This window comes from Podarcis pityusensis, assembly GCF_964106645.2.
Source record: "Podarcis pityusensis genome assembly, chromosome: 1".
NCBI lineage: Eukaryota > Metazoa > Chordata > Lepidosauria > Squamata > Lacertidae > Podarcis > Podarcis pityusensis.
This window is the reverse complement of record NC_138028.1, coordinates 13,772,494-13,798,942: the sequence shown is the minus strand read 5'-3', so window position 1 is coordinate 13,798,942 and position 26,449 is coordinate 13,772,494. Positions and strand designations below refer to the sequence as shown.

General features: G+C 45.4%; 1 protein-coding gene across 3 annotated transcripts in view; it reads left to right on the top strand.

Annotated features, from left to right (window-relative positions):
- KIF26A (kinesin family member 26A) overlaps positions 1 to 26,449 on the top strand; it is a 156,315-nt gene that overhangs the window by 59,078 nt on the left and 70,788 nt on the right. For all 3 annotated transcript variants that reach the window (XM_081001998.1, XM_081001997.1, XM_081001999.1), the window contains one exon: positions 12,334 to 12,849. In XM_081001998.1, the coding sequence (XP_080858124.1) occupies positions 12,334 to 12,849 (516 nt within the window). The remainder of the gene's footprint in view (positions 1 to 12,333; positions 12,850 to 26,449) is intronic.

Sequence of the window (26,449 nt, the reverse complement as noted above, 5' to 3'; positions counted from 1 at the left end):
ATGGGAGCTGGAGGACCATACTTGGTGTAAAAGATTACCTGAAGGCAGAAGCTTTGAATTCCACTGCAACAGAGCATTGATAGGTTTTTAAAAAGTAGCTTTCAAGTCCTTTATTCGAACCTTTGTGGCTTTTTTTAATTTCACCACTCTGCATTTACTGGATCTTTCTAAAGCAGTGAGTGGCACAAATTTACAGCACCATTTACTTTTAGATACATAACTCATATTCTTGCTCTCCTGGGAAAATTGGCAAATGCCTTTTGATGCCACTTGTGTGATGCATTTGGTAATCTTTTTTTTTTTTTTTTTAAAGCAAACCATTAATCCTCCTCTTTCCCTGATTGCTCTGAATTGCCTCTGGTTTTGCTGATCGCCCTACTCTGTTTTCTGTCAAGGAATAGATAGCAGGAAGCAGGACTCTCCCTTCAAAGTGTTTATCAATAGAGAGCATAATCATGGATACTGCAGCATGTCATGTTAGGTAAAAACTAATTTGTAAGCAGCACGGCATAAAACTGGGAAGACAATTACATTTAAAAAGTCATTAACATTGATCTTTTTTGCATTCTATATCTGTCTATCTATATCTATCTATCTATCTATCTATCTATCTATCTCTCTACACACACATAAAGAGAGAGAGATCTATCTGTGTGTATTTAAGAAAGCAGTTTTGAAAAATAGTCCCTTAAGATTTTTTTATGGGAGGGAAGGGCATAATAATAATAATAATAATAATAATAATAATATATGATTAATAATTTTAGTTTCTTTAATGAAACATTAGTTTAATACAACATTTTAAGGAATATGCCTAGACATGAGCAAAAACCCCAAGCTCTGGATGAGAGAAAGTTAAATAGAATTTAAATTACCTGCCACCAACTTTCCCCGTGGATTTATCTGGGACTTAAAACACTACTTGCACAGATAGAATTCCAGTGGCTGATCAGAAATCCTCTGTGTTCTCCTGAGTTTTAATGGTTTCTCACTTGCTTGAATAAGCATGGTCTCCTGTTGTTGGTTCACGTTTATTTGCACTCACATTTTCACCGCATGATGTTTTATCTACCATTTTATTTACATAGGTTATTGTTTTTTTACGGAGTTGCATCTCCAGGCACATTTGTGTTTCATGCAAAGTCTTGCTGTGTCACGAGGACTCCACTACAGCAGTGATCGCTCACAGAGATGCCCATAGGCTTACGAATGAACAAAGGCAACCATCTACCTTGACTTGCTTTCTGCGTTATTTGTGCCGATTGCGCTATGGGGAATTTGGAAAAAGGAGATTAAAGTTTTCAACTAGCAATGAAACGTTAAGAGTTCAACAGGTCTGCACAACCCACCAAGCCAAGCGCAGCCCACCTGCCACATTTTGTCACTTTTAACCCCTCTGTTTTTGGAGTACCAGGGGGCCAACAGAGAGCCTGGAGGTTTATCAGACTCTCTCTGCCATGCTCTCTCTAAGTTGCTGTTGCTGTTAAGTTGCAAGGTGTGCAGGCCTGTTTTCTAAGCTAGACTTTCTCACACTGAACCAGTGGCTAATATTGATAAGGCTTCTCAAATAGCAATTTCTTAAAATCTGTTTTCGGTAGCAGCCTTAACTTTTGTTGTTGTTTAGTTGTGTCCAACTTTTCGTGACCCCATGGACCAGAGCACGCCAGACACTCCTGTCTTCCACTGCCTCCCGCAGTTTGGTCAAACTCATGCTGGTAGCTTTGAGAACACTATCCAACCATCTCGTCCTCTGTCGTCCCCTTCTCCTTGTGCCCTCCATCTTTCCCAACATCAGGGTCTTTTCCAGGGGTCTTCTCTTCTCATGAGGTGGCCAAAGTATTGGAGCCTCAGCTTCACAATCTGTCCTTCCAGTGAGCACTCAGGGCTGATTTCCTTAAGAATGGATAGGTTTGATCTTCTTGCAGTCCATGGGACTTAATTTAGCTATGTATTAAACCCATTCTTGCAGCAGCTATGTAAGATTGGTTGTAATTCCCTTATCTTTCTGCTACTTATGGGCAAGTATCTCAGAGGATGACCTTTCAGTGGCCCTTGCAAAAAATCATGCTGGACAAGGTGAGCAAACTAGCTCAGTGTAAGTGTGCTAGAATGCCTACTTGTGAAACTTCACACTTGGGTGTGGTTTGGCTGTAATAGATGGTGCTACTAATGTGTTTTGGGGGTCTTCCAATCTGCCACTTCTCCCCACTCATTTACCTAGCTGGTGGTCCAGATGGCTCCATTAAGACCTTTTGGTGTATATATGCATATTAGAGTTGTCGACTGACCTTCTCTCTCTCTCTTTTTGGCAATCAGCTGCCTTGCTTTTCAGTGACTGACGATTCAATTGTGTTTAGACTCTCGCCTGAAACCCTGGCGAGACACTGCCAGTCACGTGTTGACCGTACTGGTCTAGATGTACCAGTGGCCCAATTGCTTTCTGTGTTCCATCTCATTCACTATCCCCCTGGTCTTCCTAATAACCCCTCTGACCACGTCCCAAGCCCCGCCTTGATCTCTGATTCTTCCTCTTCCCTGTTGCCTCCCTGACCTCAAGCGCAAAGGCAGCAGCAGGCTTAGTGGGAAACCCAGGATCAGTGTAGGAATATCTGTTTGGCAGAAAACCATGGTCTCACCAAGGCTCTGCTTTGAAAGCAGGGAGGTGGCAGTGGATCCAGCTGCAGATAATGACCCAGGAGATGACAATGGAGTGGAAAAGTTGACCTTGGAAATGCAGGTATCAGTCTCCTTTAGAGCAGCCTTCTCCAGCTTCCTGCAGTGCTGGCTGGGGCTGATGAGAGTTGTAGTCTCATACTTTGGAGGGGCCCAGGTTAGGAACATAGCAACACTGAAAGGGGTCAGACGATTGATCCATCTAGCTCAGTATTGCCTACACTCACTGCCAGCTGTTCTCCAGGATTTCAGACAGTCCCTCCCAGCCCTACCTGGAAATGCCAGACTTTCTGCACAAAAAGCAAATGCTCTACCACTGAGTGCCTACCACTGAGCTTGATTTTTTTCCTTTCTGGATTAACACTTCCTCACTCCATTTTCCTTCCACCCTAGGTGTGGGTCATTGAAACAACTTAGCCACCCATGTCCTAATTTAAATCTGACTGAAACAACACTTCTCTCTAAAATTGTAGCACATTTTTGCAGTTCAATCATATGGATGATTGATTCCCTTTTCCTCTCTGAGCACTGACACAAAAGGGAATAACTGTAGCTCGGTGGTAGATTTATAGATCTATAGGAAGAGCACATCTGTCTGTAGTTCAGGTGGGCGTGTGTCGAATGGTGTTGGCTGGGCGTGCATCGAAGCGCATTTTGACCTGCATTTATGATGAGCTCCAGATTTGCAATAGTGTGGAAATGCTATTAGATAATCTTGAAGCAGCAGACCAGAATTACGGCACAATCATAGGTGGTCCTCAGCCTATTGAATATGTCGTATAAAGCAATCAAAATGCCCCTACAGCGTCCCCTGCAGCCTCTTTGATTACTCATGAGTAAGTCCCACGAAGTTCACTGCGGCTTACTCTCAAATCAATGTGCATAATGTTGAAGTCCTGCAGCCTGAGCCTGGGCATGCTTACTCATAATAACATTAAGAGCAGCCGGCTGGATCAGGCCCATGGTTCTTCTAGCCTAGCATCTTGCTCTTACACGGCTAGCCTGTGGGAAACCCAGAAGCAGGACTTGAGAATGACAGCACTCTGCAACAACTGGTTCTCAGAGATATGTTGTCTCTGACAATGGAGGCAAACGTTCATCATGACGTTGATAGCCTTTTCCTCCCTGAATTTGTCTAATCCTTTTTTTAAAGCCACCCAAGTTATTGGCCATCACTACTTCTCCTGGGAGGAGAATTCCATAGTTTAACCACGTGCTGCGAAGAAGTGCTTTCTTTTGTCTATCCTGAATCTCCCAACCTTCATTAGAAATCCAGCATCTCAAAAGTTCTAGGTCAAGCTTCCCCAAACGTGGGTCTCCAGCTGTTGTTGGGACTACAAGTCCAGGTCCTCCTTAGCTAGCAGTACCAGTGGTCAGGGATGATGGGAACTCTGGTCCAAAAACAGCTGGAGACCTAAGTTTGGGTCTCAGAAGTAACTACCGCCGTGCTTAGGGATGCAACTTCACAATGCTATGTATGCTTAGTCGGGAAGAAGGAAATCGAAATCCCACTGAGTTTCAGTCTGTAGGAGTCAGTCACTTTCAAGTAAGAGTGCATAGTGCTGCAATCACAGTCATACCTTGGGATAAATATGCTTCAGGTTGAGCGCTTTCGGGTTGCGCTCCGCAGCGACCCGGAAGTAACGGAGCGCGTTACTTCCGGGTTTCGCCGCTCGCGCATGCGCAGACGCTCAAAATGACGTCACACGCATGCGCGGAAGCGGCGAAACGTTACCTGCGCATGCGCAGATGCGCTGTCGCATCTTACGTTCTGTTCGGGATGCGAACGGGGCTCCGGAATGGATCCCGTTCGCATCCCGAGGTACCACTCTACTGGTTTTTAATCTATATATATATATAGATTTAAGCCATAGAATTGTAGAATTAGAAGGGACCCCAAAGGTCATTGTCCAACCCCCTGCAATGCAGGAATCTCAACTAAAGCAAACTTCCAGATGGCCATCCAACCCCTGCTTTAAAACCACTGGGTCTCATTTGTCTGTCTCTCCCTTTTGTCTGCAAGGTAGCCTTTGTAGACAGCTTCTTCACCGACCTACCCCCCTCTTGGCTCACAGCACCTTTGGCAGCATTTGGCTGCAGACTCCAGCGCCTTCCTTGTGCAACCCCAGAGGGGGTAACCTCTATATAATGTTTTATATGGAAAGAAGGCTATTAAAGTGAAGATTCACTAGGGCTATGGGGTAGGGAGATTAAGTGTGTGGATTGGGGCGGGGATTGTCACCGGATAATAAAACCCCTTTAACAGGGCTGGCTTAACGTTTTAAGTGACATTTAATGTTTCTAACAGTAACTTGTGTTTCCGTCACGCCCATCCATTAGCCAGGTGTTTTTGTTGCACCAAGTGGAAAAAATAGAAGCAATCTCACCGCACAGCTGGGGCCTCTGTGGGGTGTGGGGAATAGATGGGGAGTAGGCCCCTTGCTACAGGGAGCTGGTTATTCTTATTTTATTGTTGATAGTTTACAGAAACCAGCCGAGCTGTTTATAAGGGGCTCTTTCAACACCTTGAGAAGGTGTAAAATGAGGGAGGGGGACAGTCAAGTAAGAGGGAACATGATTGTAGTGCATAAAATCATGCGTGGGGTAGAGAAAGAGGACAAAGAGAAGATTTTGTTCTCTCCCTTTCACAATACTGGTGCCCAAAGAAGTTGAATGTGGGGGCTTGTTGTTCATCCTAAGTTGAGGATCACTTGATTCAAAGGACAGGTAGAAAACTTATAAGTAAATAAATAAATGTGAATTCTGGCAGGAAAACTGATCTGTCAAGGGTGTGGGAAGACAACATGGATGCAGGAAATCCTGCTGAGATAACTGCTGGTGGAGCTGTGAATTGAGTTGAAGCTCCCCGTGATCAAAATTTAGCCCTCCAAAGGTTTACTTGCTAGCGCATTAATACCTGCATTAAACATTAATACCTACTGGCCCTCCAATTAATAATACTCCTTTGGTGTCACCATCATCATAGGAAGGCAGCAGTGATGTTGGTAGAAGTCGTTCCAGTGGGTCTATATCCCACAAAGGTGGTATATCTTATTTCTTGGCTGCAATACTCCAGATTGTAGCTGAGGATTCATATGTTGCTCTATGAAAATAAATAAAGAAACCTTTTCTCATAAATAACTAGCTGTCACGGAGAAGGCTTCTGGTGTAGCCTTCTCTGCGGCATGCTACTTGTCTCTGATTTGTGTGTGGTTTTTGGTGTTGCAATCTCGATGGCATTGTTTTATCGCCACTTTGGGAGGGCTGTTGGTTTTAAAAAGTGGTTGAATGCCTTCCTGGGCGAAGTCAGACTGTTGGAGAGTTACAGCGCCTGCTGTGGCTGTAGAGACCAATATGGATGGGAGAGACATGTTTTGTTGCAGCTGGGGAAGATGAAGGTGTCTGGTTGTGCTGCTGCTGGTTCGGTGGATGTACCATACACCTGGAATTGCCTTCCTCTTCAGGTTTCCCTGAATTTGCGCCTCTCCCAGACACAAGATGACATTTCGTGTACGGTTAAGCGTTTAGCATAGGGGTGTATAACATGGTCCTCCAGATGTTGCTGAACCACACCTCCCATCATCCCTGACCACTGGGTAGGGCTGATGGGAGCTGGAGTCCAAGAACATCTGGAAGTCCACACCTTCTCCAGCCTCGCTTTAGAAGATGGAGATAAACAAGGGTTTATAGAGCAGCATTGCCGTGCAATTTAATTTGCTTATGACGGTCATCATGAAGGCCAGTTTATCCAAGGGACATTCCTGATTGCATCTCAGGTAGTTTTTAATTTTTAGTTAGAAGCAGCGGTGGATGCCCTGATCTGGGTTTAATTTTCCCTGTGTTTTAGAAAATATCTTTGTAGAATGGGAGGGAGGGGAGGGAGTTTCCTCTGCCCTGAACATAAGCAACTTCCTCTGAAACTTCAAAGTCTCTCTCTCCTCCCCCCTGCAACAGGGGCTCCAGCCACAGAGAGAGAGAAGCCATAATTAACATGCCTTTCAGTAGAACCCATAAATCATTGTACAAGGTGTGTGTGGAGGGGAGAGGCTGAAATACTGGGGGCAGCAAGAAGCTACAACCCTAGTGAGATACGCAAGTATACGGAATAATCCATACTTGACCCAGGTCCCCAGGACTTCTGGAATTACCAGACGTTCTTGACTAACTCTGTAAACAGCAGCGCTACATTTAGAACAGGCTCTGAAATTAGAACATGTTTATTTTCTGACGGGTATTTGTGTGATTTGTTTACTTTTTCTTCTTTGTTTGATTAGGTGCTTTAAGGATCTGTATGCCTTTGTTCCTTTGTGATTTCAGTAATGATTAAAACAGCCACAACAATGATTTCCCACTCTTGTCATAATGGTTTAGGGGAAATTGCTAATGTTTCTATTGCGATTTCCCCACAAAGTATTGTAGGAAAACGTGTAATATTTGTAGTTTAACCCCTCAGAGAGCTACATTTCCAAGCACCCTTAACAAACTACAGCTCCCAGGATTCTTTGGTGAAAGCTGCATGCTTTAAATACCGTATATGGAGCATACTCACCAGCTTGAGTGAAGCAGCTCACTGCGGTCTGTGAAAGACCTGAGAAGACAGAAAAATGATGCTTGCGAATTCCTTGGTCAGACACAAAGAATTGCATGATCACCTCCAAACAGAGCTTATCGAAAGGTGATGCAAATTGTGTTACATTACTGCATGCCGATGTTTTATCCTTCTCATATTGGCTTGGTTCCCAAGCTTAATCCGTTCCGGAAGTCTGTTTCAAAACCAAAACGTTCCAAAATCAAGGCGTGCTTTGCCATAGAAAGTAATGCAAAATGGATTAATCCTTTCCAGACTTTTAAAAACAACCCCTAAAACAGCAATTTAACATGACTTTTACTATCTAAGGAGACTGTTGATCCATAATACGAAAGCAATAATCAATGTACTGTACTATAAAATAAACAAGACGGTATTGTAGATGATAAAAAATAAAATTAATCCCCCCCCCCTTACATGCACTGATGATTGTCATTGTTTGGATGGGGGGCTTTTATCCATTTCTGCAGTCACACAATCAATCAGTAGCTGAACGGGGTTTCATACAGTCACAAAAACAAGTCACAGTCAAAAAACCGAAAAAGCCGCACAAACAAAAACGCAAAAAATTAGCAAAAGCAAAAACTCCAAATATCACCTCTGTGTTGCGTGGGTGCCTGGGACTCCACAGCCAACAGACTCAACAGGAAGCCTCTGATGAGCAGCGGGGGACTCAATTTACAAATGGAACACACTCAACAGGAAGCAGAATGTGTTCAGCTTGCAAGGCAAAGTTCACAAACCGGAACACCTACTTCCGGGTTTGCAGCGTTCTGTTTCCAAGTTGTTCATAAACTAAGCTGTTCCAAAACCAAAGTACCACTGTATTAACTTAGGTTCACGTCCCAGCCCTTTAAAATCAGTTGTCATAGTCTTATGGTGCTGCTTCTAGTTGGCAACATACAGCGCATCACTGTGACAACTCCACACAGTGAAGAGCATGTGACAGTGACCAAGAGAGGGTGTGTGCGCGTGCGTGTTTATTGCCACGATAGCACTACACTGTTCTTACCATGTAAGGAAACATAAATACAAGTCTATGACAACTGTTAGGCTCAGCTTAGAGGACTTGAGCTGGCAACTAGCGGGGGTTGTGGCTGGGCTATGGCAATAGGAGCAGGTGTGTGTTGAGTGGGGCTCAGGTGCAGTTTTCCACTTAGTCGCTTGCTTGCAGGTACTCTCTACCCACCCGACACACAAGCATGTGAATGGCAACATGCATGGTTGTACAGTCATACCTCTTGTTACGTTCGGTTCAGGTTACGTCTTTTCAGGTTGCGTCCTGCGGCGACCCGGAAGTACCGGAAAGGGTTACTTCCGGGCTTTGCCGCTCGCGCATGCGCAGATGCGCCGAATTGCGACCCGGGCAGACGCGGGTTGCGTTCCTTTCAGGTTGCGAATGGGGCTCCGGAACGGATCCCGTTCGCAACCAGAAGTACCACTGTATACCTAAATCCATTTTTCAGGTTCAAGAGATAATTACAAGTAGTGTGCTCACCCATTTACTGCAAGAAACGATCCTTGAGTATAAGAGGGTAATGAGTAATTCCAAGTATCAGTGGCAGGGCAGTAAAAAGGAGGAGAAGCTTTAGATGTATGTCCTAATTAAAGTTGGAAAAGGTGGGTTATAATGGGATATTTGCTTCCTAGTGAGCATTCACAGCTTGTCATTAAAGCAGCAAGACTTTGGGGCTGTTTTGAGAGGGGAGCTAATTTGGGAGGGTGGTTTAGAAACAGTCCTAATTCAAATAGGTGATCTGCTTTGTCTGCCCTCATTACTAACGAGTGAAATTAAAGCACCCCTCCCCCTCCTTCTTTGAATTAAATACACAAGCCATCAGCTGGGCTCTGATCTTTCCATTTAAAACCTTAATTGTCTAAAGAGCTCAACGTGAGCCCTTGAAGTTGGCCGGGTCTGTTGCAGGGCATTAGTGTTAGCTGCAGATTTACAAGCAAGCTGGATTTAATCTTTTGCTTTAATCCCTGCGATAGTCCTGTTTGGAGAAAGCGAGCCTTTTGCGTGTTTTAGAAGATAGGTAATGAGAGTTTCCGAATGAAGGGCTCCAGCAGCTTGGTTGCACAAGGTTATGTGCGGAATCTGCCGAGCCTTGAAACGAATTACCGTATTTTTCGCTCTATAACACGCACCCGACCATAACACGCACGTAGTTTTTAGAGGAGGAAAATCCGTAGGCATGCCACCCATAGGCATTCCCTCCATAACACGGACATTTCCCCTTACTTTCTAGGAGGAAAAAAGTGAGTGTTATGGTGCAAAAAATACGGTAAATTAGGAGGGAGGAAAACTCTGTGGGAAAGGAATAGGTGATGCTTTTAATTCAGCACCTGTGTGTGTATATCTTAGCAGCTCAGAAAGTAGCTGCAGGCTTCAATTGTGTTTCTCATCAAGAGCAGTTATAGCGTAAAGATGTATTAGCTGAAACGCCCAGGTTCCGTAAGTGACTGGAAAATTTAGAAGACAGACAGTACTTTCAAAGAAGCATTGAAAGTGGTTTCCGGCAGGTAGGCTCACATATTTTGCCTCATTGTTGCCTCTGATCAAAGTGGCTTCACAGGGTTTTTGCTTGTTTGTTTTAGGCAATATGAAAACCTGCTGAACCTGTTTATCACAGGCAAAAGTGTGATTTGTCGTGAGTAGGGGGTCGCTCATTCCTCCTGTGCTCGATTCTTTGAAAGTGTGTATCTTCCGCTCTGGTCCCCCGAAAAGAGATGTGGAAATTGTGGATGGAGATCATAGCCACTTCTTTCTGATTCCTTGCTTTCAGCAAGAAGGGAACAATAACAGAGTACAGGAAAGCCGTCCATCAGGTCATGCTATAATCTCTTTTTAATGCTCCAAGGTCCAATTTTCATGGCTTGAATATCGTTGTGAGCCTTTGAAAACGAGTTGTGATATTAGTTTGGGGGGGGGTGCATGGAAGTCCCAAGGTTGTTTCTGAGCATGAAGAAGAGATGTGTATATTAGATTTTATTTATTTATTTATTTTATTTTAAATGGAGAGTTAATTAAAAAGGTAAGTAGATGAGCAGTTACTGAATGCACCATAAGTTCTGCTGTTAGTGTCTGATAATCATTTTCACGCTGGGCATTGCAGAGTAACGCTGCTTATTATGGTGTATTAATCAGCCATGGAGAGTCCGTCAGGGAGCTGAAGAGGGTGGATAGCCTGATGCATATGCAGACCATCATGGGTGAAGATGAGGCCGTGTTCGCAAACTGCTAACAGCTACATTTGTAGCAGGAACCCCCCACCCCAATCATTCAGTTTGTACAAACTTCACACACTCACACTCACACACTACATATGCCACACTTCTGTTATAAATTCATAGAAAAATCAACCATACATCGGATTTGCACTGTTCCATTTTTATTTTACTCCATATGACAAGGACTATCAAAGGGGGGTGGCTTGGTTCTGGTCAGCCATAATCCCTTCACCATCCCAGCACATCCACAGGAGCCCTGCCCAGTTGCTATGCCAACCCTGATGGTCCTAGACAGAAGACCATCAAGATCACAAAGAACTTGCATATGGGAGTGGATTCAGCATGGACTGAAACAAAGGACAATGATCAGATCTTCCCTCTGGGGGCAGGAAACTGCCAACTCCCCTTTGTCTCCTGGAAGTGACTCATGGGGAGGGGGAAAGGAGGAACCAGCCAGGTGACAGGACACTCAGGTTACCACCACAACTCCTCCCTCAACCCCTCCTTTCTGTAATGTATGCATGATGTCAACCCCTCCTTTCTGTAATGTATGCATGATGTTTCTGGGGGTGGGCTTGACCTAGAGGATGGGAATTTCAAAAGTTTTTATAAGGTCTTGCACACCATCTTTCTGGGTCTTTCCTCTCTCTCGCAAGTGAGGGGAACACCCTGTTGCAACAGTTCAATAAAGGCCAAGCCTACAGGCTGCTGTTTTGCTCCAAGTTATCCTGGTTGGTGTCTTTATTTTGTCCAAGGGAGCCCTCGGATTTTTCCGGTAACACATTAAAAGAAGCATAGTTAAGCCAAAGGCTCATCTCGTTCAGCCAACAAATTTCACGTGGAAAGACTGCAGGGTGGACATGAGTGCCAGGAGGCCTGCCCGAAGTTACTCATGCAGAGGCACAATGGCCACTTCCTCTGAACATGGGTGATTCTGCCATATGTGGAAATAATTGCGTTCTCTGGTTACTTTCAGGCGCAGAAAACCAGCAAAACCACTTGCCGCATATGTAGACTGAGAGATGCATCAGGCAACCTCGTTTGTGAACTGGTGCTTTTCTCAGTGGAATAGGACATTTATGTTTGGGGAGGGGGTCATAGCTTGGTGACGGAATCCATGCTTTGAGTGCAGAAAGATTCCCAGGCTGAACCCCCAGGATCTCCCGTTAAAACGGTGGCAAGTGATGGGAAAGTTCTCTGCTGGAGTCCTTGGACAGCTGCTGCCAGTCAGAGCAGAAAGTACTGAACTAGGTGGAGCAGTGATTTTGTCTTGGCTTTATGGAGAGGGACCGCAGTTCAATGAAAGAGCGCCAGTGTCGTGTGCAGAAAATGTCAGGTTCAGTCCTTGCTCTGTCTCCATTTGAAAGGATCAGGTCACAGGTGATGTGCAAGACTGGCGATTCACTGCCATCCAGAGTGGACCTGGCTGCGATAGATGGCCAAATAGCCTGAAACTTGGCTAACTGAACTTGGTTGGATGCAGTGCAACCCTGTGTCCTTTATCACAGGTCTAGATTGCATAGCTACAGGGAACCAGGTAAAGGGCCTTCTTGGTAGTGGCACCCGCCCTGTGGAACGCCCTCCCATCAGATGTCAAAGAGATAAACAACTACCTGACATTTAGAAGACATCTGAAGGCAGCCCTGTTCAGGGAAGTTTTTAATGTGTGACATTTTAATGTATTTTTAATCTTTGTTGGAAGCCGCCCAGAGTTGTTGGGGAAGCCCAGCCAGAGGGGCTAGGTACAAATAAATCATCATCATCATCGTAGGCTTGTTTTGACTTTCTCTCCTTTCCCTCGTCTGTGCCTTTGACTTATTTTGCTTCTCCTTTTCTTTCAGGACCCCCGATTATCAGCTTTAATTTTTGACAAGCTTCAAGTGCCTGAATACTTACAGAAACCCAGGAGCGAAGGGGAGAGCAGGTGTGATGTCTGTGCAGCCCACCTGAACCAGCTGAAGCAAGAAGCCCTCCAGGTCATCCACCACCTCGACCAGGCCAGCTGCCAAGACGCAGCAGACGCCACACAAAGTGCCGCGGCAATGGCTGCTGTGTTGCCAAGGCTGACCTCCCAAAACGTGGTCACTGTGTCCTCTCAGAGGGATGTGTCTCTCATGGCCGGGCAGGTGGGCAGGCAGCCTGGCAAAACTGCAAGCCTTTTCTCCGGGACGGAGAGGAAGAAGGGAATTGGATGGCCGCAAGGTGCAGGCGGGTTCCCAAACTCTAGCGTTCAAGTGACAGTGGCTCCCGGTGGCCTTAGCGGAGCATTGAGCTCAGTGACGATCCAGGCTCAGCAGTACCTTGAAGGGATGTGGAGTATTTCCAGGATGAACAGCTTTCTCCCTCAAGCTTGCCTAGTAAGTAACCAAACACTTGGCCTTTGATGTTCCAGAAAGGATGTGTTTTCTTCCTGCTTGGTGGGTTTCAGAAAACTCCTCTGCAGGTTAATTCCAGAGCTCTGGCTGCCCCAGAATGGGTCTTTCCTGGAATGATGCTGCCAGTGCGATGCTTGTGCTGCCCCAGGGAGGATGATTTCTGTTACCTGTAGTTTTAGAACAGGAGGAAGGAGTGGAGCAGTGGCTTTTTAAATTTAGAAACAAATGGGAAGCACCCAACACCCCTAACACCAGCAAACCAGGCTGTTAGGTCTAAGACAGTGGTGGACCAATGAGTGTCAAGTTGGGGATGTTTCACTGCAGGTCTTTAGACATTATTCAGGCAGCTGATTCCTTTGCGTGGTGGAGTGCCTCCTTTTCCAGCATTCTATGTGACACAGGTCCTCTTAAATAGGGCTCCATTCACTTGATCCTTCCCTCTCAAAAGGTAAGCGAAAGAACAGTTGTGTGAATGTGCTGCCTTCTTAGAATGCCCTGCAATTGCAGGCTGCTTTAGATAAATGCTGTAAGGCAAGACGATGCACCTGTTCCCCCATCATGCAGAAGAGTCAATTGACCATGTCAACTCTTTATTGGCACCAAGGAAGTATGTTTAGAATTGCACCCTAAGGCTGCAACTGTAGGCATGCTGACATAGGCATGAATCCGTGAGACTTACTTTTAAGAAGACAAAAGACAGAAGTACTGTTCTTGGGGGACAGGGGGTGGGCTGGTGTGGAGGACTCCCTGGTCCTGAATGGGGTAACTGTGCCCCTGAAGGACCAGGTGTGCAGCCTGGGAGTCATTTTGGACTCACAGCTGTCCATGGAGGCGCAGGTCAATTCTGTATCCAGGGCAGCTGTCTACCAGCTCCATCTGGTACACAGGCTGAGACCCTACCTGCCCGCAGACTGTCTCTCCAGAGTGGTGCATGATCTAGTTATCTCCCGCTTGGACTACTGCAATGCGCTCTACGTGGGGCTACCTTTGAAGGTGACCCGGAAACTACAACTAATCCAGAATGCGGCAGCTAGACTGGTGACTGGGGGCAGCTGCCGAGACCATATAACACCGGTCCTGAAAGACCTACATTGGCTCCCGTTTCCGAGCACAATTCAAACTGTTGGTGCTGTCCTTGAAAGCCCTAAACGGCCTCAGCCCAGTATATCTGAAGGAGCGTCTCCACCCCGTTCGTTCTGCCCGGACACTGAGGTCCAGCACCGAGGGCCTTCTGGCGGTTCCCTCACTGCGAGAAGCAAAGCTACAGGGAACCAGGCAGAGGGCCTTTTCGGTAGTGGCACCCACCCTGTGGAACATCTTCCCATCAGACATTTAGAAGAAATCTGAAGGGAAGTTTTTAATGTATGACATTTTAATGTATTTTTAATCTTTGTTGGAAGCCGCCCAGAGTGGCTGGGGAAGCCCAGCCAGATGGGCAGGGCACAAATAATAAATATTATTATTATTATTAAGAAAACATGGTTAGGATGGGCCTGAAATTCTGTGGTTATATAACTGGCTGTCATGTTTCTTTGTCCCTGTGTTAGTTTTGCACCAGTGACCGTGTTTGGTATTAGAAGCGTTCAAGAGAATACTTAAAAGTAGTCTTCTCCAGCTAGTGCCGTCTAGAAGTTTTGGACTACAACTCCCATCAGTCCCAATTCCTGATGGGAACTGTAGTCCAAAACATCTGCAGGGCACGAAGCTGAGGAAGACTGCTTTAAAAGGGGGTGGGGAGGTTAAGCTGCCTTTTGTCCAATTTTACTGCGTTTGAGCTGTCAGAGTATTGAAGTAAAACTATCCCTCTGTAGCAGTTCCACTTTATGTGATCTGGCTCTGAACTTGTCATAAAGGTAGCCTGGTAATCCCCCTTGACGCCTGTGTAAATAATTACCGTCTAGAACCAGTGCATTTTCTTTGTCCACTGAAGAGTGTAATTATGAATGCTACTTTTTCGTAATAGCTTTTTATTCACCCCAAAGTTAACAAACTGGAATACAAACTGTACATGGTTTAGAGATAATCCTCGCATGAAGTATGACAGCTGTTCGAAACTGAATGGCTTCACTAAACTCTAGGAAAATATTGAATTAAAAGTACAGGATTTTTTTGAAATTAAAAAAAATGTAATTACCTGAGTTGGGCTTTGGTTGGGATTCTAATAGATATAGATATTAATCTGTGAGCCTACTGGAAACGCTCAAGTGGATGAACAGCCGTGGGGGGGGGGGGAGTTCCTTTGTATATTCCCAGGTAATTGTATTTAAATGCAACGCAAAAGAGAATGGATAAAGTGACTGTCGCGAGGGCAGTAAAATCTTCATAGTAAACAGAGCATGGTTTGCAGATGGCTTTTTCATGCAATATGTGCCAAAACAAAAGTAATGGTGTGCTCTAAGGCAGGGGTGCCCAAAGTTCTTGGGCTTTTTAAAAGGATTTTACCCTAGGACATATACTGCTACGGGGGCCGGATTAAATCGACCTACGGGCCGGATTAGGCCCTCAAAACGGACTTTGGATATGCCTGCTCTAAGGGATCTTAGTGAAAACGGGCTGCATGGCTTTCTGCATGGAAACTTAGGGTGCCTGAGTATCCCTGTGCTTATCCCAAAAGGGGTTCAGGGAGTCTCCACACTGACATAATTTCACAGGAGGGATTCAAGTGCATGTTGGGACTTTAGGTTTGCACAATTGAAGTGGATTAAAGGGGTTCTACTGCCCTAGCACAACAAACCCACTCTAAAGAAGAGCTAGACTACTTCTTGTGGTTTGGAGAGTGGAGGGGAAATGGATTCAGAAGTGTGGGATGCATGAATAACTGACAGGAAAATATTAGGTTTGCCATATGTCCGGGAAAACCTGCACATCTCCTCTTTTGGGGGGCCAACATATCCATTTCCCCAGCTCGGGCTGGCAGCGGCTCAGACTGTCCTAATTTTTGCTCTTCAAGAGATGGTAACCCTAAGATACATAAACACCCCCACAAGCAAATTAGGATGAATGCTCATTGCCATACTGACAGTCCTCTACCAAGGAACGTAATGGCAGGGCAGGTTTGTGAAGGGCCATTAATTGTTTTCTAAATACTTAAAATACAATTTAAAACCAATCACAATAAAGCATGTACAGTCATACCTCGTGTTGCGTTTGCTTCAGGTTGAGCGTTTTCAGGTTGCATCCCGCGGCGACCCGGAAAGGGTTACTTCCGGGTTTCGCTGCTCGCGCATGTGCAGACGCTCAAAATGATGCCACGCGCATGCGCAGAAGCGGCAAATTGCGACCTGCGCACACGCAGACACAGGTTGCGTTATACTCATGTTGCGAATGGGGCTCCAGAACGAATCCCATTCGCAACCAGAGGTACCACTGTATACATGTTTCTAACATCTCTTGCCAAAAACAGAGCTTTAGACACTGAGCATACATTGATTAGGACTGAAGGCTGAAATTGTGCAAAAGGAATTAGGATGAAGTAAGTTACTGGGGTAACTCCCCCCCCTCCTGTTAAGCATTTATGCAGGTGTTTTTTTCAATGGTGCACTATCTTATATATAGTCTATTGAAAAAAGCTGTATGATTTGAAAGCATCTAATAAAAATAATGGGAAGGGACGCGGGTGGCGCTGTGGGTTAAACCACAGAGCCTAGGACTTGCCGATCAGAAGGTAGGCGGTTCGAATCCCCACGACGGGGTGAGTTCCCATTGCTCAGTCCCTGCTCCTGCCAACCTAGCAGTTCGAAAGCACGTCAAAGTGCAAGTAGATAAATAGGTACCGCTCCGGCAGGAAGGTAAACGGCGTTTCCGTGTGCTGCTCTGGTTCTCCAGAAGCGGCTTAGTCATGCTGGCCACATGACACGGAACGCCGGCTCCCTCGGCCAATGAAGCGAGATGAGCGCCGCAACCCCAGAGTCGGCCACGACTGGACCTAATGGTCAGGGGTCCCATTACCATTACCAATAAAAATAATAGTATTGGGATTGAAAACAGTTTGGTGCCACTTGAGTATTTGAAGATGATAGTCTGATGCCTTGATCCAGTGATCTTGATCACTGCATTACGGGGTGTGTTTTTCCGCTCTCAAAAAAGCTTCTCCATACACTCTGTTGGAGAGAGCAAACTCGTATAGCTCTTTGTTCACTTAAACCCAATTCTTATCTTACTGGTGCACTGTGCTTGCTGCTTTCCTGTTGCTGTATTCTGTGCTGAGGGGCCTCAGGAATGGTTAATCATATCCAACAGATACTTGGGTAATCAGATGGATTGAGTACCCATGCAGGCTCTGGGATCTGTAGCCTGAGGGCAGCTGTTAATGGTGATAGAGTAGAATGTGGTCCCTGTTAGTCATGTTGACGGTAAGATGAGATGAGACGATAGTCAGGGTTATGGAGAGCCAGAATCCCTTACAACAAATACGGCAAACTTTGAACCAAAGAGGAAGCTGTGGCAATAAATAAGGGACTAACAACTTTTCAAGAAACACTGAGGCAAGGCAAGGTTGCTGTACTGCTCAGCTGATGTTTACCTAGTCAGCAAGTTAGCTAATAGACTTTGCTGGTAGGATTTGGGTTACAGAAAGGCCCTGCGGGGACAAAGAAGTAATGAAAATATGTACACTGCCGTATGGAAATGAAGTAATGAAAGGAGAAGACATGTCTCTACCTCCAGTATGATTCATGTTTCACAGAGCAGAGAAAGTAAATGTAATATGTCTTGATATCCCGCAGAACCTCAACTGAAATCTCTCTCTTGTGCGTGAATGCTGCGGTCGGATACATACATAACTGTCCAACACAGAACTGAGATAGATATTGTTCTGTATGATTTAATAGAAAAATTCAAGGATAGAGAATTTGTAAGGTAAAGGGACCCCTGACCGTTAGGTCCAGTTGTGACCGACTCTGGGGTTGCGGCGCTCATCTCGCTTTATTGGCCAAGGGAGCCGGCGTACAGCTTCCGGGTCATGTGGCCAGCATGACTAAGCTGCTTCTGGCAAACCAGAGCAGCGCACGGAAACGCCGTTTACCTTACTGCTGGAGCGGTACCTATTTATTTGCTTGCACTTTGACGTGCTTTCGAACTGCTAGGTTGGCAGGAGCAGGGACCGAGCAACGGGAGCTCACCCCGTCGCGGGGATTCGAACCGCCGACCTTCTGATCAGCAAGCCCTAGGCGCTGTGGTTTAGACCACAGCTCCACCCGCATCCCACCCACTAGAATTTGTACTAGTTAATAATTAGAACTTGCAATAGTTCTCAAGATCAATGGGTGGAAGGAGTGCAAAGTGAAGTGTCTGAAGCAGGAGTTTGTAAAATTTTGGGGAACCTCTGCTGGCGGAACCCAGAGGTTCTATGGAACCCTGGTTTGAAAAACACAAACATTACCCCTATCCATGGACATTGGACAGGCCTGAGGTGGGCCAGGGACACTTAAAGGTGGATGGGAAGTCATAATCTGGTTCCTTCCCGCTCGGCATAGCCTCTCTTCTCCATGGAATTCTCTGGTTCGGCCCATACTGTTAGAAAAGTGCAGAATTCATTTAAATTAGGTACATTTGACCATTTGTCAGATTGGTCAGGAAGCATGTAGCAAGGACGGCCCTTTTCGAGAAAGACTTGACTTGGTTTCCTCTTTCCCAGTACAATAAGGAAGGTGAATGTCCTGAAAACTTCTTTATCCCAGGCATCCTGCCAATGAAAAACCCTCCCAAACAAACAACCCCCTCCATTTGATCTTTTCTCACCTGCAGGCCAAGTGGGTATTATTACAGTCTCTCGTAAAGGGACATGCCCAAACTAGCTGCGGCAGCCAGTTGAGCCAACAAGCACCAGTAATCATACCAAAAATGGTTGGCCTAGATTTCACCTGTTCCTATCATGGGCAGGCTTTCACACCAGGTGTGCATGAGAGAATATTCAGAGAAGAGAGGACATAGAATGAGGCCCTTGCGTCAGGCAGTCATGGTACTAAAAATTTGCATGGCTTGCGTATGGTGGGGCTGCGAGAAAATTAAAAGTTTCTGGGGATGTATCCACGAGGAGCCTAAAAAGATGCTTAAAACCTCTATAGAAAAGAAACCAGAGGCGTACTTATTAGGGATCCTAGGAAAGGACATCCCTCAGGATAAGTATCCCTCAGGCTATTTCTGTATGCTACAGCCGCAGCCAGACTACTACAGGCTTAAAATTGGAAGGGGGATACTATCCCAACAAAGGAAGACTGGATAAGTAAAATATGTGATTTTATAGAATTGGCGAAGTTAACGGCAGCCATAAGACACCAGACAAACCAGAAATTAAGATTAGAATGGCAGTGTTTTGGAAGAGTATATGAAAAAACACTGTTCCAAAGACAATATGTTGATATGCATAGACTAAGTTTGTAAAGAAAACAAGGAGACAAAATAACTAAATCGATTATTTATAGAGTAATATTTAAGAGGTGAAAAATTAACATGACACTTAAGCATAAAGAATGTCGAGTACTGGTGGAGGGAAGTCACATGGGTGTAAATTTTTTGGGCATTGGGTCTTGTATGTATGGTATGTATTGTGGCTGGATCTCTCCCCCCCCCCCCATTCTTCTTCTTCCTTTCTCTTTAGTATTTGTGCTTAATTTGTATGTGAACAATAATAAATGAATGAATGAATGAATGAATGTTCATGGCTTGTTTCAAGGGTTCAAAGACTTTTAGGCCAGTTGTTATTTCCATTTGATGGCTGTGTATTAGGCTCAGCTAATAAGGCGAATACAGCAGCAGTTTGTGTGTGTGTGTTTTAAAGAACATGGTAGTTCTTTAAAATAGCATATTTAAGAAATTCACGTTAAGGCAAGACCGAGTGTGCTGCTAAATTTCACTACTCTTTTGTTCAAGTTCCAATAAATATATTTTCTGCGTATCACCAACACACAAATGTTTCTTGGGTACAGGATGCTTGGCTAGTTGTGACAACCCAACTTGTGGAAGAGGCTGCACAGATCATACTTGAGGGCTTCACAGACCTTTCCAGCATTTTTTGTAATCATTCTTTTTGAAGGAATTTATTGCAAAACTGATGAACAGTTCGGTTGTGCTAATTGGAAGAGATTTATTGCGTTGCTGCTAAATGATGTCGCATTGTTTGATGGCAAAAAGTGTATAAACTAGTACAGTGGGATGCAATGGCATTGAGTGTGGCTTTTAGTTACCCCTTTCTCCCATTTATGTGTATTATTGATTTTATTTCACTGTTCAGGCGGTAATGGATTTATAATTAGAATACAGTCACAGTAATCAATGATGAGATTATTGGGCATATAAATAGAACTTTTGAGACTAAGGTGAGGTCATTTCCTGCTGTAACCAAGGATCAATCATTGGGGGGGTTGTTGAGAATTTTTAAGTAGCACTTGCAAGATTTAAGATTGAAATGGCTTCAGAGAAATAAATCCAGACCTACTGCTTACTTGTAAAAAAATTCCCAATGGAAAGGATTGCTTTATATTTCTAGAGCAGGAGTGGAGAATATCTTTCAGCCCGACTCTACAAATCTATGATTTTATGATTCTCTGATCATGGCAAATTAACACGATCCTAGATTTCTCTCCCCCCCCCCCCCGGTCATTTAAAAACCACAAATACAAAATCCTGAAATTCCTTTTTGAGTTTAGAGCAGTGCAGAAAGCAGTTTGGGATATTCTGCAGTTTGGGAGGTCCTGAGAGTGCAGCTCACAGACACATCTGAACGTGCTTGCAGATGTTGGGCTTGTTCCTTCTCTGGATCTTGGCCAACATATGTATCCGGTTACATCTGGTAAGATAACTTGAGCAAGTATTGAACAGCTTGAATTTTGAACTGTAATGAGGAGGTTGGTGATGCAATGAAAGCGAGCCGAAAGCAAATGGCTCTTCCTCACAACCTTGGAGGTGTTTGCATTATCCACCCCACCCCTCCTCCTTTATCAGTAAGTAGAGTTAAACGACAAAAGCGGCGACAAAACTGGCGGCTGTGTATTTTTGTCTGCCTCGGATAAGTGATTCATTTTGATCAAAGTGGGTTTGTGGAAGCATATTGAGCAACTGGCTGAAGGAGCACTGTCTCAGCTCAACAAAAGCCGAACGTGTATTTCTAATGTGTGTCAGTAAATAGAGGTCAGGCAAGGTTTCTCCCCCCCCCTCCTAACACCCTCCCTAAAAAAAAAAGCAATTATAGCAGGTTACATTACTCCAGCAAAAATGCTTGGGATAGAATTGGACCTGAAATGATGGTTAAATCACTTTGAATGCTTTACAGGGAGTGATTAATAAATGGAATAAATACATGTAAATAAATAAGCTTTGTTGTTGTTTATTAAACATGCGTGCCACCCTTCATCCTGAGATCTCGGGGCAGTTCATTGCATAAAAATACAACCACAAAATACAGAATATCAACAACAATAACTCCCCCATGTTAATGCATGGCTATCTCATATTGGCATCCCTATCCCTGGAAAAGACCCTGATGTTGGGAAAGATGGAGGGCACAAGGAGAAGGGGACGACAGAAGGCGAGATGGTTGGACAGTGTTCTCGAAGCTACCAGCATGAGTTTGACCAAACTGCGGGAGGCAGTGGAAGACAGGAGTGCCTGGTGTGCTCTGGTCCATGGGGTCACGAAGAATCGGACACTGAACAACTAAACAATACAATCTCTGTCCCTTGCTGCCTGCCCACTGGGCAGGATGCTGCCTCACCCAAAAGTAACAGATACTCTAAAAGGAGAATTCTGAATTGGATGGTAGGCAGATGCACAGGGGAGCCGAAGCTCTTGCCTGCATCCTTCCTTATGCATCCTTGCCCGCCTCTTCATTTAGCAACTAATTGTCTCTGCTCTTCCCTGTCTCCCTAAAGGAGAGACAAGAAGAGAACAAGCAGATAGGAGAAAGGGAACCAGAGACTCCTGCTTTCCTGTGTTGCCTGCCCGAGATCTTCTCCAGCTTTCTCTGAGGCATTTTCAGCAGAGTTCTAAAAGAGCCAGAAAGCTTAGCTTGGCTTTCACCTAGCCAGGTTGTGAGCAGCATGTGATGCGGGACATGTTTTGCTTAGAAAAGCCCCCTGATTCAGCCCCTCCAGGTAGAGCTGGGAGAGGCTTCTGTCTTGAAACCCTGGAGGAGAGCTGCTGCCAATTAGTGTTCCTTAATCTCGTGTCCCCAGATGCTGTAGGACTGGGACTCTTATCACCCCCAGCCATAGAATAAAAGAATTGTAGAGTTGGAAGGGACCACAAGAGTCATCTAGTCCAACCCCCTGCCATGCAATAATCCTTTGCCCAACATGTGGCTCGAACCCATGACCCTGAGATTAACCGTCTCATGCTCTACCGACTGAGCTAGTCATAGAATTGTAGAGTTAGAAGGTACCCAGAGTGTCATCTAGATGGCTAGCTGCTAAGAGACTGCAATCTACTCACAGAATAAAAAACTGACAGTGATCTACCCCTTTTTTTTGGGGGGGGGGGGTTTCAGGTCAAAGTTGCTGAGCTTTTTTTAGGGAGGAAAGTTCCATTTTTTTAGGGGTTCAAGGAAAGGTTGCTGAGCTTTTTTAAGGGGAAAGGTTGCTCACTAAAAGATTGCCAAGGAAACAACCAGCCTCACTGCAAAAGCTCCGTCTTCCATTCTGGGGATTGTGCAACCATGGAGTGCGGGGCGAGGGGGCAGGGACCGATTCTGTTTTAACCACCACTGAGGAAAGGGAACCAGCGATCGACCGCGACCTACCAAAACCTCCCAGTAGATCGCGATCGACTTGTTGGACATACCTAATCTAGACCATGGGTAGGCAAACTATGGCCCAGGGGCCGGATGTGGCCCAATCGCTTTCTCAGTCCGGCCCGCGGACGGTTCGGAAATCAGCGTGTTTTTACATGAGCAGAATGTGTGCTTTTGTTTAAAATGCATCTCTGGGTTATTTGTGGGGCATAGGAATTCGTTCATTCCCCCCCCCCCCAAAAAATAGTCCGGCCCCACAAGGTCTGAGGGATAGTGGACGGCCCCCTGCTGAAAAAGTTTGCTGACCCCTGATCTAGTCCACCCCCCCTGCAATGCAGGAATCTCAGCTAAAGCATCCATGACAGATGGCCATGCAACCTCTGCTTGTTGTTGTTGTTTAGTTGTTTAGTCGTGTCCGACTCTTCGTGACCCCATGGACCAGAGCACGCCAGGCACTCCTGTCTTCCACTGCCTCCCGCAGTTTGGTCAAACTCATGCTGGTAGCTTCGAGAACACTGTCCATCTCGTCCTTTGTTGTCCTCTTCTCCTTGTGCCCTCAATCTTTCCCAGCATCAAGGTCTTTTCCAGGGAGTCTTCGCTTCTCATGAGGTGGCCAAAGTTTTGGAGCCTCAGCTTCACGATCTGTCCTTCCAGTGAGCACTCAGGGCTGATTTCCTTCAGAATGGAGAGGTTTGATCTTCTTGCAGTCCAAGGGACTCTGCTTAGAAGCCTCCAAGGAAGGAAGTGCTTCCTGAAGTTTAGTTAGAATCTCCTTTCTTGTAACTTAATTGGCCGGCTTAGCTAGTGGTCAGGGATGATGGGAGTTGTAGTCCAACAGGGTTTTTCTGGAGCCCCAAGGTTGAAGAAAACTGCTGTGGATAATCCTGAGCTAAATGGGCCAACAGCCTGAATCTTCAAGAGGCACATATAGTAGTACTGCGAATGATATTTTTTAAAACACTTGCAGTGTAGAAATAATAATAAAAGTGCAGAACTCTGTTTGGAGGGATGGCTTCTGTGGGATTGCTCTGTGGGTTTTATTCACCCGGGGCGCATCGTATACATAAAAGTCTGAGAGGTGCATGTTTAGGCACAGACAGCAAAGACAGTTTTCTTGTTACTGGGCCACAGCTGCAGGTACTAAAACAACTACAGAAGTGAATTTTAGTCATAAAGTGCCTCTTACGCTATTTTATAATGAGCCCCGATGGAAACATTGTCAAGGAGCAGTAAAAAGTTTATGCTGGGAAATGTTTCCCCACAAAACGGCATAGGCTGTGCGCTTGGCATACTTTTTATGACGATCTTCTCGGTCTGTCAGGGAAGACTATTCCTTGGCCAAGTGCGTATGCTTGTCTCACGCTAGCAGGGAAGGAGGTTTTACAGCCTCTGGAATTACCCATAGGGAGTCTGATTTACGTCACATTTGTTCCCATTAATGGTGCTAGGTCATAAGAGTTTTAAGGTGAAATATGTTGAGGTGATGCCATTTATTCCTGTTTCATGCGCAAGCCGTTGTTTCTGTGAGGATGCAAACTTGTTCAATTAGCTGCGGCTGTGGGGCGCTATATTAGCTTAAGTAAACAAAAGCTCTTCAGATTTGTATGCCAGGGCGCTAGTCGGAACTGGATTAAAGAAAATCTATGAAAATGTAAACCGTTGGGCTTCTTTCCACACTGCTTATTCTGGACTTGCAGAGTAGATTCAGTGCTATGATGACTCTTTTCAGAATCTTTGAAAGAATCCAGGGATTCCTTGGAAACTGATCAAGGACAACCCAAGACATTTTGCTCACTGGGCAAAAGGCAAGATTCTCCCTCCCTTCTTTGCCATGTCATATACAGAAATCAGCTGGCCTGACAGTTGAATCTTAATTCAACACTGGAACAGGACAATGTCCACATCACATTTTTCCGTTTTACTGGGGTATTTTAAAAATAATAATTGTGCACCATCTAGAAGACATTTGTTTACGGGCTGTATAAGATGCAGCCAGCCAATGAAAATAAGGTAGCAGTGGTGTGTGGTCAGCACATGGAATGGCTTCCAGTTATTCTTAGTTAGATCAGCAAGCCCATTCTCATCATTGCCTGGTAGAAGGTAGCAGGCAGCCAGCTTGACCCAGCAATCCAATGTACCACAGGCTAGCTTAGGGGGTGTAGGGCAGGCTGTGTGGCACACATAACTTCCCTCCAGTAGAAGGGTGTGGGCCAGGGGCTCATGAGGCACAGCTGGGTAAGGGGCCCCTGGGTAAGGGGCCTGTGGCTTATGTGAGATGATCTCCTCACTCTGCCTAGTGGTAGGGCTAGCCATGTTTGGATTCCCAACGAGATGATCAGTCATGGCGGACTAGTTTCCTGAATGATAGTTTGCTCACATTATCATTTTTCTCCTGCAGTATTCAGGCTCAGGGTAGTGTTCTTGAACCTTAGGCCACCGGACTACAATTTCCACTGTTCCTGACCATTAGCTTTGCTGGTTGAGGCTGATGGGAGTTGGAGTCCAATGACATCTGAAGGGCATCAGGTTGGGGAAGGTTGCTTTAGAGCCCGGTCCTTTGTTGGGCTCCTTCTCTGGAAGAGTAGAGCAGCCGAGTTTTAGCAAGAAGTAGCCAGATGGGCTTGTGGAAAATGAGATGGGGTTTCCTGACATTAATTCCTGCTAGATCGCTTTCTGCCAATCACAGAGGCACCTGTCATCAGCTTCTGAACAACTAACACCCAAGTGCATCATTGTATATTGCTTTAAGCCTTACCATCATGAGTGATGCCTGAATATTACATTGATTGACATGTTGTAAGTGCCAAAGATACAAGGAAACCCCAACGGCGGTTTCATTCCACATCTTTCCTCCTCTTCCTGAGACATGGGGTGGGACACGTCAGTATTGGTTTCCCTTGTTCTGGGGCCAAGTTTGCTAGTTCCCACTTCCCCACTCCTAATCCCACCAAATGCAGGACCACCTCAGAATGGCAGTGTGCGTGGGACAAGGATTAATCTTGTTTCTCTGCACAATAATCTCCTGATTCTGTTCACCTACACCCCTGCCTAGAAAACAACATCTTCCCATATTGGTTAAATGTGATCACACATTGAATGTGAGGTATAGTTACATCTCATGGCACTCTAATCGTGAGTTAAGCCATGAATCAACCCTCGTAAGGTGGGCCACTCCAATTATCTTCTCATGAGAGATGGGATGGCAGGCCTGGAAGAACTCGGTGTGTCTTGAGGAGATCAGGAGAACCTTACTGGATTACACTCATCTGGTCAAGCAGCCTGTTTTCCACATGGTGATCAACCATATGCCAATGTGAAGTCCGTACCCAGGACACAAAGAAGAAGAAGAGTTTGGATTTGATATCCCGCTTTATCACTACCCGAAGGAGTCTCAAAGCAGCTAACATTCTCCTTTCCCTTCCTCCCGCACAATAAACACTCTGTGAGGTGAGTGGAGCTGAGAGACTTCAAAGAAGTGTGACTGGCCCAAGGTCACCCAGCAGCTGCATGTGGAGGAGGAGACGCGAACCCGGTTCCCCAGATTATGAGACTACCGCTGTTAACCACTACACCACACTGGCTCACTACACCACACTGGCTCACAAGGACAAACGCTCTCCCCATTGTTGTTCCTCAGTGACTGGGATTCAGAAGCATACTGCCTCTGACGCCATCACTTGGTAGCTGTTGTTAGGCTCATCCACCATGAATTTGTCTTACACCCTTTTAATGTCACCAAAGTTGGTGGCCATCACTACATATTGTGCAATCCAATTCCATACTATTTTCATTTCATTTCAAATTTATATCCCGCCCCTCTTTCCCAAGGAGCCCAGGGTGGCAAACGCACAAGCAATA